Source organism: Podarcis muralis, chromosome 7 (genome assembly GCF_964188315.1).
Source record: "Podarcis muralis chromosome 7, rPodMur119.hap1.1, whole genome shotgun sequence".
Classification (NCBI taxonomy): Eukaryota; Metazoa; Chordata; class Lepidosauria; order Squamata; family Lacertidae; genus Podarcis; species Podarcis muralis.
Genome location: NC_135661.1, coordinates 45,138,201 through 45,154,882, shown reverse-complemented (window position 1 = coordinate 45,154,882; position 16,682 = coordinate 45,138,201). Strand labels below are relative to the sequence as shown.

Genomic DNA, 16,682 nt, shown 5'->3' with positions numbered 1-16,682 from the left:
CTCACTCTTTTTTGAACACCCTCCCTTGTGGAGTGTTCCCTCAGCCTCCTCTCCTTGCAAGTTCTCCAGGCAGCTGCCACCCCTGCTCTCTGAGCTGACCCCCCCCCCCCGCTCCAAAGAGAGGTGCCTCCTCACACTGCCCCACAGGGGCCTTGGACTTGTCTTTCCGTTCCCAACAGCAAGGGCTGGCATATTGACCAGCTGGGCTCCCTCCCTCACTTGCCTGCTTACTCCAAGGCTGCCTCAGCTCCTGGCAACCAGCACCCTCTGACCAGTCCCAGAAGCTCCATTCTCCTGGGGAGCTTGTAGCCAGGGCTGCTGTAATAAACAGCTGTGCAAGCCTTTGGGAGGCAGAGATGCAAGAGGAGGGAGGGAAGGAAAGAGGGACAGAGACCAGTGTTGCTTGCGGCACCCCTGACCATCATTCAAGGCACCCCAGGGTGCCACGGCACAGTGGCTGAAAACTACTGCATTAGCTCTTTGCTTCAAGTTTTTTCCAACCATACAATGGGAATACTAATGAGCAGCCTCTTCGGGATTCCAATCATGACATACATACAGACTGGGGAAAACTTTGCACAAAGAAGTTAGTAAGAACCATCAACACCAGCCCATCATTTCTCCAGTGGAAAAAATCCCAATACAATTGTGCAGTGTGTTCTGATCAATTTCTAGGTTAATGAACCAAACCTTTCTCTCCCACAGCTTTGGCCACTTTATTACCCTTCTCCTGAACATGCACATTTTTCTAGGAGTTTAAAATCTCCACGGTATTTCACATACATTTTCTAAGCCATTCTTGCAAGTCTGTAAGGTGAGCAAACTAACAGTCGTCATGAAATAAGATGGGGAACTGCAGCTTCCATGGGGAAAAGAGAGTGCAGGAGCTTGGGGCATCACCACACCATGATTTAGCCGTGGCTTCTGAACCAAGCCAGTAAGCTGCCTTAGGCCATATTGTGACATCACAGCTAAAAGTCAGATCGGTGAAATCAGATACTTCCCAGATCACACAGGGTTAAGCTATACACTAGGTTCAATACAAAGCTTTTTTCTTACACAGAGGTAAGTGTGCAGGCCTGACATGGTTTGCAACAAGAGCTCACAGAGGAGTGAAGTTTAATCCTTCCCTCCCCATCCATTCGCAGCTGTTATAAATAGCTTTGAAAAATTGAGTACCCACTGGCACCAACTGGGTTTTTATTCTGTCACTGGGTGTGTGTGAATTTCCTCCTGGTGCCCCTGCCATCTGAAATGAGGCAGGAAGAAAACAGGGAATGGGCCTTTTCAGTTAGAACACTCCATTTATGCTATGCTCTCCCTTGGGAGGCTTGCAAAACACCCATTTCAATCTCCTTTCAGCGCCTTTAAAAACAACAATCCAAGCCTTTCAGACATGTTTCCCTTCCTGGAAATTTATTCTGCAACAACTGCTGTTTTTCTTTTTATGCAGTGTTAATTTTTATAACTTGATTTCACTGTGCTTTGTTGTAATTTTATTGTTATTTGGTTGGGTGCCCTGAGAATATATTATTGAAATGTGGGATATAGATGCAATAACTAAGCACAGCATGCCAACCTTCTATTCCTGTCTGTATCAATTAAAAGATTCTAGTCCTTATACCAAGGGTTTCGCCTTTATTAATCAAAGCAGTTGGAAAACTTTGGTCTCTTTCACATACTCCTTCTGAGATTTTAGGAGCCATTGCCCACCACTTTCAAACCTGTATTTGTAGCTCACTGTTTAAAACAAAAGCTTGGATCCTATGAGACTGAACTTTGCAGTTGTCCTGCCTTGGATACAGGTTGCCCTCTCCCTGAGGTATGAATCGCATATGGCCTCTACTGCACAGGTCTTCACACCGTCCTTAAAACTCACCTGTTTCCGGTTGCTCTTTCTTAAGAGTATCAGTGCTGCTCATTTTTGAGATTCCTGAGTGGCTCTAAATGGTTTTCATGAAAAGAAATTGCGGAATGGTTCTTCTATCCTACTGCCTTTTAGACTGCGGTCTTACAATTGTTTTAAAACTGCCTAATGTTCTCAGCGTATCTGACATTTTGTTTGCCTAAGCCAGCTCATGAAGGTTAATTCCCTACAAAGTGGCTGAGGAATAAATATATAAAAGCAAACACACACAGCGGCTATGCTATCTATCCCTTACATTCTGCGCAACATCATGCAAGCTGATTAGTACCATTTAAAAATAAAAGTTAAAAATTAAAACTGCAACATGCAGTAAGAGTTGTAAATTCAGGATAGACAGAAGATTGCATTTCCTTGTGCGATCTATAATAAATCTTGTGAAATCCAGTTGTGGTGATGGCTACTGGTTCAGAGGGCTTTAGAAGGGCATTAGACAAAACCATGGAGGAGAAGGAGGAGGTCTTCAATGCCAGTAGTTCGCTGTGGTTGCAACAGTGGGGGAGGGCCATTGATGGAGGACGTCCCAGAGGCATCTGGTTGGCCACCGTGGGAAAGAGGACAGTGGATTAGAGGGATCTCGATATAAACCAGAAGGCTCTTCTTATGTTCTTACGCCCACCTGACTTCACACAGGCACTGGCGAGGCAGGAATGAACCACATCCCCACAGCAGGGGAGCTGGCTAGGGCTCCCTTGCAGGCAAGACTGGCACCAGCCCTCCCTGCCAAAGAGTCAGTCAGCAGTTCAAAAGTGCCCCTGCCGAGGCCTCCCCAGCTGCACGGCATCCGCCTGTGTTTATTTCTGGGTTCTCATTATCAGTAAGTAGCAATTTAAAATGGAAAAAACTGTGGGAGTGTGGCAGGGCGGAAACCTTAAAGCGATCAACTCCTAAGACACAAGGAAGAGAGCAGCGCAGCAAGACAGGCGTGCTGCCATGCGGGGAAGGTTGCGAGGGAGGCTTCCCTCCTGCCTATAGCGAGAAGCACAACGCTTGCCACTGCCAAACATCTGGCACAGGAAGCGCAAGAGATGAAACCGAAGCACTGTTTGAGCTCAGCTAGTGTGGGGGTTGTGGTCAGAAAGCAAACCAAAAGAAGGGCAGAGCAAGGGCCATGTGCACACTTACAAAAGGAAGGAAAAAAATAGTCAAAACTCTGTGACAAGAAAAAATGATTTCTGGGACCGCTATAGATCAGCAAATGTTTACTATCCAGCATCATTTTCTCCACTAGGAATGAGGCGGGCCAGGTAGCATTTTTACAAGAGTCTCTTAGCATGAATTTGATAGCTGGTATTTTAATTCGTGTATTTTATTGGCTGTGTTATGATATGTTGTGTGTTTGTAATCCACCTTGGGCTTGGTAACAATGAAGGGTAGGATAAAAAATTCTTAAAATAAGCACACACACCCTCAAACCTGGAGCTGGTCCCACCTATGGATGCCACACTCTGATTGACCCCAACTTCGGAAGAAAGGGCAATAGCAGGGGCTAGGGCAGGGGTCTGCAACCTTTAAGACAAAAAGAGCCACTTGGACCCATTTCCGAAGGGGGAAAAAACTGGGAGCCGCAAAACCATTGCGACATTTAAAACAAATATACCTCCGGAGCCGTGATCTGACAGCGGGCGGGAAGGTGACGTCGGGATGGTGCATCCTGCACGTACCGCCCCCATGCGACGTCACAACCAGTACAGCGCCCGCCACAGTGGGGAGTGTCGGGGCACACAATGCGCCTCCTCCCCTCGCTAGTATCCGCCCCGGAGCCGCGGCAAAGGTGTAAAAGAGCCACATGCGGCTCCGGAGCCGCGGGTTGCAGACCCCTGGGCTAGGGGCTTCCTTTGCAATGGTATCTTGGCTGGAGAGTTCATCTCCCCAGAAGGATTAGTCAGGGACAAACGCTACTAACATTTAGACACCGTGTTAATTTTCATTATTATTCTCTTCCCCACTCAGCATACAGTCATGTAGTAAACCATGTTTGGAGGGCTGTGTTTTGAAGACATGAAAGTACTTGGACAATGAAATGCAAGGAGTGAGGAATGAAGAGAGCATAAAATGACAAGTTACTGGAGGTGGAATTCTGTCATTTGACAGTCTCTGCAAAGTAGATTGCTCAGTCGGCAGAGCATGAGACTCTTAATCTCAGGGTCATGTGTCTGAGCCCCATATTCGGCAAAAGATTGCTGCATTGCAGGGGGTTGGACTAAATGACCCTTGTAGTCTCTTCTAACTCTACAATTCTATGAAAAAGGGAATGGGCCAGTAGGGATTAGCTGGGTGGGATTGGGTTTAGGACAAGGCTGAGGATCTGTGACCCTTCAGATATTGTTGGATCTCAACTCCCATCAGCCCCAGCCAGCAGGGCCAGAGGTCAGGAATAATGGGAGTTGATGCATTTCAGCAACATCAGGAGGGCAACATGTTCTCCACCCCTAGTTCAGGAAGCTTCTAGTTACAACTGCATGTGCAGTAAACCAAAGACTCAGACCAATTGTTTTCCTTGTTCCTCAAATAAATGTTGTTATGCCTGAGTAATTGTCAGTGAAACCCACACTTAAAGAGTTTGAAAACCTACTGCCGATACCTACACCTACACAGTGCTGTTAGCACAGAAAGTGTGGCACAGCTGTTTGAATGATTAGTTGTGGTGTGTCGGTGTTATTAACACTTGCTCCATTGTCATTTCAACGTTCAATTTTATTACTACTATTACCGGTATTTTTAAATGTTTTGTTTAAGCTGTCCTGGAGACCTTCCAGTCAAAAGGCAAGATAAAAATGCTGTAAATAAATGAATGAATTTAAGGCACTGAAGCCCCTATTCTCTGTTACCACCAAAAGAAAGCTGTGTTGTTTAAAACAAGACATTTATAGCATTAACATCATCTCCAGAAATAATGAATGTCATCCAGTAAGACCTGCGGTTGAATAAGGATTCGAACTTATTCTTCCTTAGTCTAAGTTAAACACCATTACTCCAACTCTTTCCTCTCTGACCCTACCACTACTACCATCACCATGCCTGTATCCAGTCATACCTCTTCCAACCAATCACTGCCTATTTGTGAACACCTTTGGCAACCTCCCAACTATCCTGCCCAGTGCTTAAACAAAACCAGGAATGAGGCCTGGCGAGTATCACCAGCACTCCCACAATACTTCAGATCAGGTCAACCTACCGTATATATTAGGGATAACCGAGCAAAGGAAGAGGAAGAGAACGTGGCTCACATGTGAGCACCAGGAACATCTTATCTGCTTACAAAACAAAAGAACAAACAAACAAAACAGGAGCTTGAAAGCCAGGTTTCACTGCCACTGTCTCTGCTTTGTGGCCCCAGGCCTAGTGACTCACTCCCTAGCAAATACTGGGGTGCAGGATGTGCAGCTTACAAGACACTTGAATCTCCATCCCAAGATTCAGCCAAGAATGAGCAGCTTTGTGCCCTAAATCCAAAAAAGCAGAAATGAGGCATCCCTGAAATTCCTCCAGAGCTCTAACTTTATTCCCCCTCTATTTTACTGAGTTATATCTTTTAAACAAAAACCTTTCCCCCCCCCCCCCAACCATAGTAACAAAATTCAAACAGTAACAAAATACTACAATCCTACAATTAAACAGCAGGCCATTAAGCAAGAGACAAAGTTAGTAACTCATATGCCACAGAAAACAAGCTTTTGACCTGGCACTCACTTAGCCCGGTGCACTGAAGCATGGCAAGAGAGAAAGTCACCACTGGCTCACCTGGGTGGTCCCTATCTCCTCTCCAAGCTTTTCCTTCCTTGTTATCCGCTGAGATTTACGTAGTTTAGAATGAGCCATGCAGGCAAACATCCCACCTACTGCCTTGTCTGAGGTTCAAAGTTTGTCTAGTATTTACGTAGTGCTTTAAAAGTTTTCTAAGGTCTTCACATGCATTACTGGAGCAATCCTTAAAAAAATAATCTTATCCGGCTGCCTAGTCAGTTTTATCATATTGCACATTTGAGGGTTGCTGAAAAGCTGTAATTTGCCTGAGGCCATGTCCAGACTTCATGGCAGAGGTGATATTTAAACCAGAGAGGTTCCTGGCTTACAGTTCAACATTTTTCAGCCTGGAACCCCCTTCCCAAGATTTTCATTTTAGGGATCCCACCACAACGGTTTGGAAGTCAGGAAGAAAAGAGGACATATTCTGAGACCATTACCTTTGTATTTCCCTTTCATCTTGAAGCTGGGGTTAGTGCATCACCCACACTGAAGACTGGAGCAAGGCCTTGAGTACCAGTGTTGCTTGCTCTCATCCTTATCCCATGAAATGTGGCAGGGACAAGAGCTCCCAGCCAGCCAGCCAAACAGGGCCGTGTGTCTCCTCCCACACTTCCCTCCTTGAAGCCTGACATCACTGCAGTTCCTGCTGCTCCCAGGGTGAGTCAAAGCCACACAGCCATGGAGAGGCAAGAGAAAGAAGCCCTGCCTCTGGAGGAGGCGGGGAAGAAAGAAGACACATCAGGAAGACAGAGAAGACTGTCTAAGAACTTCCAAGAATGTCAACCGCTGGGCTATTTTTCTCTTTAGCCAAAATATCACAGCCCTGGAACAAGAACAGAAGCCTTCATTCTTTCTGAACCCAAAGCTTCAACATGAGGTCCACTTCAAATTTTTCTTAGCATATATAGTAGTAAATGCTGAAGTTCAAGCACTTATGACAAAACCCAGCCCCCCAAGCAGTAGAGCACCTGCTTTGCATGCAGAAGGTTCCAAATTCAGTCCAGGTAGGGCTGGCAAAAACTCCTGCCTGAAAATCTAAAGGACTGTCATCACCAATCCATGTATGCTGAGCAAGATGGACCAATGATATGACTCAAGTACAGTGGTACCTTGGGTTACATACGCTTCAGGTTACACACTCTGCTAACCCAGAAACAGTGCTTCAGGTTAAGAACTTTGCTTCAGGATAAGAACAGAAATCGGGCTCCGGTGGCGCGGCAGCAGCAGGAGGCCCCAATAGCTAAAGTGGTGCTTCAGGTTAAGAACAGTTTCAGGTTAAGAATGGACCTCCGGAACAAATTAAGTACTTAACCTGAGGTACCACTGTATAAGGCAGTGTTCCTTTATATGACCCCAAGGTGAGTCCAGAAACGCATGCAGCTATGTGGATTTTTCTCTCTCTTTTACACACACACCGGTAATACTACCCATTGCACACTACCCAGTTTATTAGGATCAGCTGACATATCCCACTTCATCTACAGTGGTGCCCCGCAAGACGAATGCCTCGCAAGACGGAAAACCCGCTAGACGAAAGGGTTTTCCGTTTTTGAGTTGCTTCGCAAGATGAATTTCCCTATGGGCTTGCTTCGCAAGACGAAAATGTCTTGCGAGTCTTGCCATTTTTCCCCCCCGCTCCCCCCCTTTTTCTAAGCCGCTAAGCCTTTAATAGCCACTAAGCTACTAAACCGCTAATAGCGCTAATCCGCTAATTGGGTTGCTTCGCAAGACGAAAAAACCGCTAGACGAAGAGACTCACGGAACGGATTCTTTTCGTCTTGCGAGGCACCACTGTATATAAATTTGTAAAAGACAACAATAACTCTTAACGCCTCCTATCACCTCACTCCCTTGCCAGATCAGAGTTCTCCAATTAGCCTGGCATTCGAGAAGGTGTCATCCTAGAGGTGAGACTTTGTGTGTCGTCCCCCCCCCCCCGCAACTAACCTGTTCTCTGCTCTGCCCATCCCACCCACCACTTTAGAGTGACCAGATGCAAAGGAATTTACAGATCTACAGCACTGTATTTAATAACTGACTGGATCGCCCATGGCAACCAGAGATTCCACACAGGGGAGTGAGTGGGCTGGCAAAGGGGTGTGTGTGTGTGGATCTCTCCATTCCTCCTCCCACCAGCCTCCACTTTGCTTCCTCTGAAGCCAGCATGGAGACCAAGTCTGTCTCTCCTCCACCAGTCTGTATAGCAGAAGGCACTTTCTTTAACAAGCCTGTTGAGAAGCTTCCTCTCCTCTGTGGTCATCATGGAAATAACAAGCTACTAATTTCCTTAGCAGGTTAGTAAAAAACACTGCATGCTAGTAACTTTTGTGGGCTCATTTACAAGGCTGTTTAAATAGCTACATAAGAGGCGGAATGTTTACAGAGACAGCTTGTCATGTAGGAGTGAGAAAACCACACCTAACCATTTCCCCCCTCTACACAGCTATTGAAGATAAAGGAACTCTGCCTCCTTAGCATCTGGTCATCCCCTTTACCTCTCTTTCCTTCTTTAAGAAAAAGCCCCAGTCAGTCACCGCCAAACCACAGCCCACTCATGCAGCCCACCAACTGAAGACCAACCCTCCATATCTTTTTAATAAATGAATCTCTGAGCACGTCTAGATTGCCCTGAATACAGTGATTATGTTCTTCACAGCATACACCCCACAACTCTGATTGTGGAGCAAGTTGTCCATGTAAAAAGGCACAGGTCCCAGCCAAATGTGAATCTCCACACCTTCCTCTTTGCAAATTAAACTACCAGTTCTGTTTCCTTATGGTCAAGCAAAGCTGCGAAGCCCCTGGCTTTGCTGGAAATGTCACCCACTGATGCACCCAAGACACGACTATGGGTCAGACCTGAAGGGACACATAGTGCCTGTTTGCCTGAGCTCAGCTCCTTCCCTGCATCTCATACACACACCTTCATTTCCACATTCTTCCTTACGACAGAGAATTAGGTCTGTGATACAAAGAAATGTAATTTTGAATAACAGTGCTCTTGGTTGGCCTTAACAATCTGGGCAGGTTATAGTGAAAAAAGGGGAGAGCTGGTCTCTTAGCTATGGTCTCATAGCACAGCTGTTGTGGGAAGATGTCAGAAGACAACAATGGGGTACCACTAAACCTTACCCAGAACACAAAGGCAACACCCAAATCCTTTCAAGTAAAAGCTTTTGTAATCCTGTAGAAGGAAAGTTCCCTCCCTGGCTGCCTTCCTGTACTACGGTATGAATTAGCTACTTAAATGGCCACCTTTACTAACAGGCCTTCTGCTTGTATGCAGCACATAGCAATCAACCTAGTGTCCCCCTGCCTCCAGGGGCTGGAAATATATTCTGGTGCTACAAAGTGCCACAAACATCCCTAGTGCAGCTTTGCCACAGCTAAAGGTAAAGGTAAAGGTACCCCTGCCCGTACGGGCCAGTCTTGACAGACTCTGGGGTTGTGCGCTCATCTCACTCAAGAGGCCGGGGGCCAGCGCTGTCCGCAGACACTTCCGGGTCACGTGGCAAGCGTGACATCACTGCTCTGGCGAGCCAGAGCCGCACACGGAAACGCCGTTTACCTTCCCACTAGTAAGCGGTCCCTATTTATCTACTTGCACCCGGGAGTGCTTTCGAACTGCTAGGTTGGCAGGCGCTGGGACCGAGCAACGGGAGCGCACCCCGCCGCGGGGATTCGAACCGCCGACCTGACGATCGGCAAGTCCTAGGCGCTGAGGCTTTTACCCACAGCGCCACCCGCGTCCCCTTTTGCCACAGCTAGCAGCATGCAAAACCCATTTGAAATCCAGCTAAAGCACAGTCGCCTCTAGCATGCTAAGCCAAAAGGGTTTCTCCCTCCACATATCACCTTAGATACACAAACATCTACCCATGCCCCAAGTTTCCAGATGAGCTGGCACACCTCCACAAACCATGCACAAACCTTTAAGTCTTGAATCCTGCGGAGAGAAAGCCAAGGCCTGACCAGTTGCCTACACCTTTTCCATGTGAGTTCAGATTTAATCAAAAGTAGCCTTTCCCAAGGAAATAATCTTGCAAGGTGGAAAGCCCCTCAGAGAGCTCACTGTTGTCCGGAAGTAGCACAGTTAAACTCAAAACAGGCTCCTTTGAGTTCTTTGAAGGAGTCCCCTCTACTTTCTCTCTCTCTCTCTCTCTTATTCACTCATGGCGCCATCTGTAGGGTGGCGATTGCATAACGACAACAGCTAGGTATAAGTAAAACTTACAAACAGCATGTTTTTGAGCTCACTAGAACTTTTATTCTTATATTTATAAGAAACCCACATTCCATCCTCTTATCCATCATTGGTCACATATAGCATAAAGAATTATTCAGGTTGGATGCAAGAATGAAAAAAAGAATGCGGGGAAGGAAACATAGTTTTGAGGCATGATGAAAAAGGCAAAGCTGGCAGTTTGTAGTAATTTTGAGATGAAGTGGAGAAGTAGGCAAATAAATAAGATGAAGATTTAATTAGTCTGGACCAGATACCCTCAGTCTGGCACCCTCCAGACAGTGCTGGACTCCCAATTCCCATCAGAACCAGCCAGCACGGCTAACAGTCAAAACCTCTGGAGGGAATCAGGTTGGCGAAAGTATGGGCTACACCAGGGTCAGCAGCCTAAGGCCCATGGGCTGGAAGCAGCTTGCAGAGGTCATTTGACTGGCCCACAAGCCACCCCCAAACCGAGCTGCCAGCCTTGTGTGCTGCGCTAAACTGGCACAGTGCGGCATGGAGACTCACTTCTGCAGCGCTGGAAATTGTGTCTGCGTAGATGCAGACGCCAAAAATCACATCTGTGCACACGCAGATGCCAAAAATCATGGGTGCGCAGGCGTGATCCGGCCCATGGAGGACCGATCTGGCCCAGGCAAGATAAACTTTGCTGACCCCTGGGCTACACCATAAAAGGGAAAGGTAAAGGACCCCTGACAGTTAAGTCCAGTCGCAGACGACTCTGGGGTTGCGGCGCTCATCTCGCTTTACAGGCCAAGGGAGCTGGCATTTGGCCGCAGACAGTTTTTCTGAGTCATTCAGTGCAAAACAATTCTCATGTCGCACCAGAGTTTATTAGAACAAAGTAGCAATGACAGCTCTTCCTTTGAAAATAAAAGCCTGCAGATACTATCAGAGTTGAGCTCTTTAAGGGATGCACTTAAATACAGTGGTACCTCGAGTTAAATACTTAATTCATTCCAGAGGTCCGTTCTTAACCTGAAACTGTTCTTAACCTGAAGCACCACTTTAGCTAATGGGGCCTCCTGCTGCCGCTGCGCCGCAGCACGATTTCTGTTCTCATCCTGAAGCAAAGTTCTTAACCCGAGGTACTATTTCTGGGTCAGTGGAGTCTGTAACCTCAAGCATATGTAACCTGAAGCGTATGTAACCTGATACCACTGCACCACCTAACTAATCTGTCCTGATAACTAGCCCCCTTTTGTTGACTTTTTGGTGAACATATCTGGTTACAAAGGAGGAGTGCCAGAGAAGTACATGGAGATGGAAACCAGGAGCCCCTCGCCACCTGCCAGATCTCTGGAAAGCATAGCCTGGACCTTGCCTGCTCAATGCATCCAGGGCGAGATTCCCTCCATTCATCAGATTTCAGCAAAAAAGGAAAGGCGTTCCCTCTCTTCCTTGAATCCAGCCCCAATGATAGAATATTCCACTGTGATTCAGCAAAGTCCATCCCACTTCCTGCTTCTGTGCTTTAAATATTCCTTTAAATAGCCAGACAAATAAGAAACTGGAAAGGTGGTGGTGGTGGTTGTTTTTTTAAGGCGCCTTTAGTTCTTGTACCCTCATTTCCTCTCCAGCCTGTGTTAGCCCAGCTTTCTTCCTCCAGTTCCCAAGTAGAGTTCAGTCCTTTCAGTGTGGATCAAGGAGACCCTGATTCTCCTCTACAAAGCCGCCCAAATAGTGTGTATCACCAGACACCTCATTGGCCACAACAAATTCACTCCCAAAGCCCCTTGTGAAATAGCAACACACACACAGATCCATTTGGCCTCCCATCACAACCACTGACCCTTTCCAACATCATGCCCTCAACACCCCAAATTTGACCTGTCTGTCTGATGCAGATGACTGGGTGACAACATACCAGTCAGACAGGTATTGCCAGCTTCATGGTAGCACGTGCAGCACTTCTGTATAGAGACAGGTGCTGAACACTTGGAATTCCTGTTCCCCAGCGGATGTTGAGATTAGCCAAGTTCAGGACAGAAATTCCTGAGTGATTACGTATGACCCAATCTGTATTTTGGCATTTGGTAGGATACGGAACAAGACTCGGTGTGCCAGACCTTGGTAGCTCCCAGACTTGAAACAAAATGTTTGTTAGTATTTCTGTTATGGGTGTGTATAGAAAGTGAGGGAACAGCTGCTATCTGCTTCCAGTGTCTTCAGGAACAGCAGGAGCTAGTGAACTACCCTTTTGCAAGTTGCTAGCTTTTCAGTTCCTAAACTGAAAAGAACCTTACATACATTACACGAGAAGAGCACTTCTCAGCTATAACATGCAACATTTTCTTGGATCAAATCGAACACACCCTCTGATGCATACCCTTTCTGTGATCATACTAACCGATGGGAGGACAGCCACAGATAGGTCTATTAGCCCTGACAGCTAAATTGAACGTTTATGTTCAGAGGCAGAATACCAATGAACACCAGTTTCTGGACAGCAAATGGCAGCGGAGGGCTGCTGCCTTCATGCCCTACTTGTGGGCTTTCCAGAAGCATCAGACTGGCGGCTGTGTAAGGCACGATGTTGGTGGCCTGTCTAATCCAGCAGGACTTTTCTAATGCAATAAACTAGAATGCTAAGAAGCCACTTGCTGACCTTTCCCAAGCCCAAGCATCATCCAGAAGAATGCACCTGTGGCATTTCACATATTGGATTCCAACTCTTAACAACTCCAGCCAGCACAGCCAATGACAAGTGGTAGTGGAAGCATAGCATAGTGCAACAACATCTGGAGGTTCATTGTTTTGGTATAAAAATGTTGATTCTTCCCCCTTACTATCAGTAGTTTACTTATTACGGTTTTATTATTTATTTGTTATTTCCAACAAACCTCTTTGGATTGGGGGAGACTAAAATTTCTTTTTAAGCTAAAATAAAATTAAGGAGCTTTGTTGGATTCCCTAAAACTCCAGTTCTCCCAAAACGGTTCAGCCTTTGGGACTCAGTGGTACAGCACACACTTTGCATCCATAAAGTTCCAGATTTGATCCCTAGAATCTCCAGTTGGGGACTGGTAAGATTCCTGCCTGGCTGGCAGCAGATCTCCAGAACTTAATAGAGAAAATACTATGCCATATAGACCAAAAGTGTGACTCTGTATAAGGAATCTTCCTATGCTTCAGGAATGTAGTTGAACTGAAGGTTGGCAGTAGAGGGCAGTGTAGAGCAAGCCAAGCTGCTACAATCCTTGCAAGAACAAGAACCTGTTACTTCGCTCTCCCCACAATGCCTAGGGGCTCCCACAAACCACTGTTTCTAAGAACATGAATTACCTAGATGAATGAAGAGGCCAAAATGGCTTTTTATAATTAGGTGAGCAGGCTGGTAGTCAATAGCTGAGTAGTAACATGGGCTATGGTCTGCCATTATTCTGTGTCTTGCTTACTTGTTTATGGCAAAAATATTGAACTTGAATTTGGAAATTCCATTTTAGCTATCAGAACCTATGCACAGAATTCTCTTTTGCACCTCCAAAATAAGTTGCAGATCAGCTTCGGTAGTGACACATTTCCACAGATGGGCCCTCGCACAAATATCTAGTTGCACAAAACCCATCTCACTCAGCCCACAGAGGCCATCCAAAAGGTAGCTAAGGCAGTGCTTTTTTTTCTATAAAAAAGTTTAGAGGTACTCTCATTTTCCTACTCTACTCATATTGAAATACTGCCCCTCAATGAGGCCAAACTTAGATTCACAATATGTTTAGGGGTATGCGCCCCCTTGCATCCCCCCCAGAAAAAAAGCACTGGGTTAAGGTATCCAGAGGATGGCAGATGAGAGTACAATGAGGGCCATGGATGGACTACTGCTTTTTCTGAATAATATTCAAACTGCAGGCTTTGTCAGGTAATCAATACACTGGCAACACAGTATCCCCCCCAACCTTGAAAAACAGTTATTTAAATCAAAATCCTTGTTTCCAGTATCTGAAAAACCACAAAAAACCATTGTTATACAAGGTTCTGCTTCATGTTCCTACAGAGCCAAGGCCTAAGCATGTTTGTGCAGATATTAAATCCCCAGGGAATTCAATGGGACTTGCTTCCAATTAAGGATGCTTTGGTTTGCAGGATAAGATTCTGATCTAAGTACCAGTGATAGGCTTAAAGAAGCTGAAAATGAAAGGAGCAATAAAACAAAGATAGAAGAGAAGGCAAACTGGATTCTTTTTTGAAAGCCTCTTTTTTATACTAGCTGGAGAAAAACAGGAGGGGAAAGGGGGGACTATCGCAACCAGAACTAATGATGTAAATGTACATTCACATTTACATAATTTATTTTAAGTGCCAGATTTGGGCCTGCCTGCTTCACCTTGGACTAGCAGCTAATTAACCATTTATTCATAAAGCACTTTAAGGTTTGCAGATCTTTTTTTCTGGCCATCTTTTTTCCCATCCGCAGAAGGCAGCTTTAGATTGAAACAGGCTATGCCATCTCTCTTGGGAGAACACAGTGACAGGCATGCGAGGAAGACAGCATGCACTGAGCTGCGACTAAGGTTAATGGGCTCATGCAGACTTCCCTCCACCCCCACCACTCTTTCAGCTGGAGAAGAAGACCCTTTAAAAGAACTCCAGTGGTTCCCCCGCCCCCAGTTGAAAGGCTGCTCCCTGAAGCATCATTTGATGCTAAAAGCTTTCATTTCATTCGGGATCTCCAATGTGAGTGCAAGAAAGAATTTATTCATGGGTAAAAAAAGAGCCTGGCACACTCTACCTCCTTCCCCATCTGCTTCTGCCCCGCCACCCCACAATCTGGGCTGCCTCATATTTAGAGCGTTTAATGCCTTCTTACTGAGGAACACAGAGTGTATATGGGAGACAAAGCAACAGTTGAAAGGAACACGCAGAGGGGCAAAGCAGAGAGAGGAAAGAAAGAGTGCAATCCTATCTGTTTGAAAAGATTGGGAGATAATGAAAGAAGAAAATAAATGACCGCTTTATTTCTTACATAGATACCTAGGAAGCTACCTTATACTGAATCAGATCATTGGTGCATCTATCTCAGCACTGTCTAAATTGACAGGCAGCAGCTCTCCAGGGTTTCAGGCAGAGGTCTCTCCCAGCCCTACCTGGGAATTGAACATGGGACCCTCTGCATGGAAAGCAGATGCTCTGCCACTGAGCTACGACACTTAACACTCAAACCCACCTGTCCTGCTATGTCTATACTGGGTCCTCCTTTCTTGGCCTAAAACAGCAGCTTCCAGGCTTTGTTACAGAGAAGCATGCAGGTCCTTGGAAGTTGCTTAGGGTTTCTCAATACAAACATAAATGCACATGAGATATCCCCCCCTGCCCATCCCAGTCATATGTAATCATGTGTCTAGGAGTTGTCCTCCACTTAAACAGCTGTTACTCTAGGAGAATTGCTCATGAAGCCACTGATATGTCTTCAACACACAGTCTATCGCAGCCGTCACCAACCTGGTGCCCTCCAGTCATTTTGGACTAAAACTCCCATAAGCCCCAGTCAGCACAGGGAGAGATCTGGAGTCCAAAACATCTGGAGGGCACCAGGTTGGTGAAGGCTTGTTAATCAGAAGTTGAAACCTATATATTTAGTTCTATAGAAAATGTTTCAGGCTGCTTTTCAGCTATGCAGACCCTCAAAATGGCTGAAATAAATAAAACAATAACAACCCTTCATAAAAGAATTCATTGGTAAAACACACATACTATCCATACTATCAGCAGCTTTATACCATATTAAACATAAACAGTCCTAGTTCTTAAAAGGCTTGGTGGAAAAAATGTATTCACAGACCAGCAAGAGGGTCTTGCAAGGGAATTCTACAACGCAAGCCCCCCACCCCACAAAAAAGCTACATTTTTGGTTGAGGTTAATCTTATTGTGGATGGTGACGGCACCTATAGCAACACCCCTCCTTGTGAACCTTTGTTCACTGTTGCAGAGTGGGGAGCGGGGAGCCACTCTGGGAATGTGTTTTGAGAGCAAGATATATCTCTGGAGAAAGCTGTTCCTGAAAGCCTGTGGCCCTCCAGATGTTACCAGGATCCAACTTCCACCAGCCCCAGCCATATAGCCCATGAAGAGGGAGTCATAGTCGAGGAGAGTCAGGGGTTCCTCAACCCTACCTTATGCCAGACCAATTACAGCAGCAATGGGGGACCAGCAGCTTTAATTTGGCTAGAAGCAAAATGATAAACCCATAAGTTGACACGAGAATAGGTGAAATGAACTGGAAGCAAATAGCCCTTGACACAAGCAGGGTCCACTGACAGGTAAGCTGATGTATGGCAGGGCTGGGTGGGCTTCAGGCTTTCAATTTGCTTTTTTTTAAACACACACACACACACACACACACACACACACACACACACCCCAGGGAAGAGCCACCAACTGGAGACAGTTGCAAAATATACACATTTCAAGTTAAGGATGCCTCTCAGCGCATCCCAAGCCCAATAATTCGTTCACAGCATGAGAACTGAGCTCACGGTGCTTTCACACTAAAAATTCACCCCTGGTTAAAGTTTCTTCTTTTCATCAGCCTTCCTGATGAAAAGTTGGTGATGCACCCTCTCTGGTTAGACTACTGGGAGTCAGAAAACCTTGCCAAGCTACTATGAATGGCTCTCAGATCTACCAGCAAAGCTGGCTCTACCGTGCAACATAGGGCAAGGACACTTCAGGCTGCAGATATCACCCCCCTCTCAAGGTTAAAGAGGTCCTTTGCCCTCTCAAATACCAAGGGACTGCAGGAACTCTTATCAATACCACAGGTC

At 46.0% G+C, this 16,682-nt stretch overlaps 1 protein-coding gene across 7 annotated transcripts in view; it reads right to left on the bottom strand.

Moving 5' to 3' along the window:
- The window catches only part of RIPOR1 (RHO family interacting cell polarization regulator 1), a 100,606-nt gene that overhangs the window by 39,972 nt on the left and 43,952 nt on the right, over positions 1-16,682 (bottom strand). The window contains exon 1 of one of the 7 annotated variants that reach the window (XM_028739761.2): positions 6,112-6,261. The exons of 5 other annotated variants lie outside the window; for them this stretch is intronic. In XM_028739761.2, the coding sequence (XP_028595594.2) occupies positions 6,112-6,130 (19 nt within the window). In that variant the 5' untranslated portion in view covers positions 6,131-6,261. Of the gene's footprint in view, positions 1-1,879; positions 1,938-6,111; positions 6,262-16,682 lie in introns of those variants that run through there. One more of the 7 variants, XM_077931692.1, reaches the window with a different exon arrangement.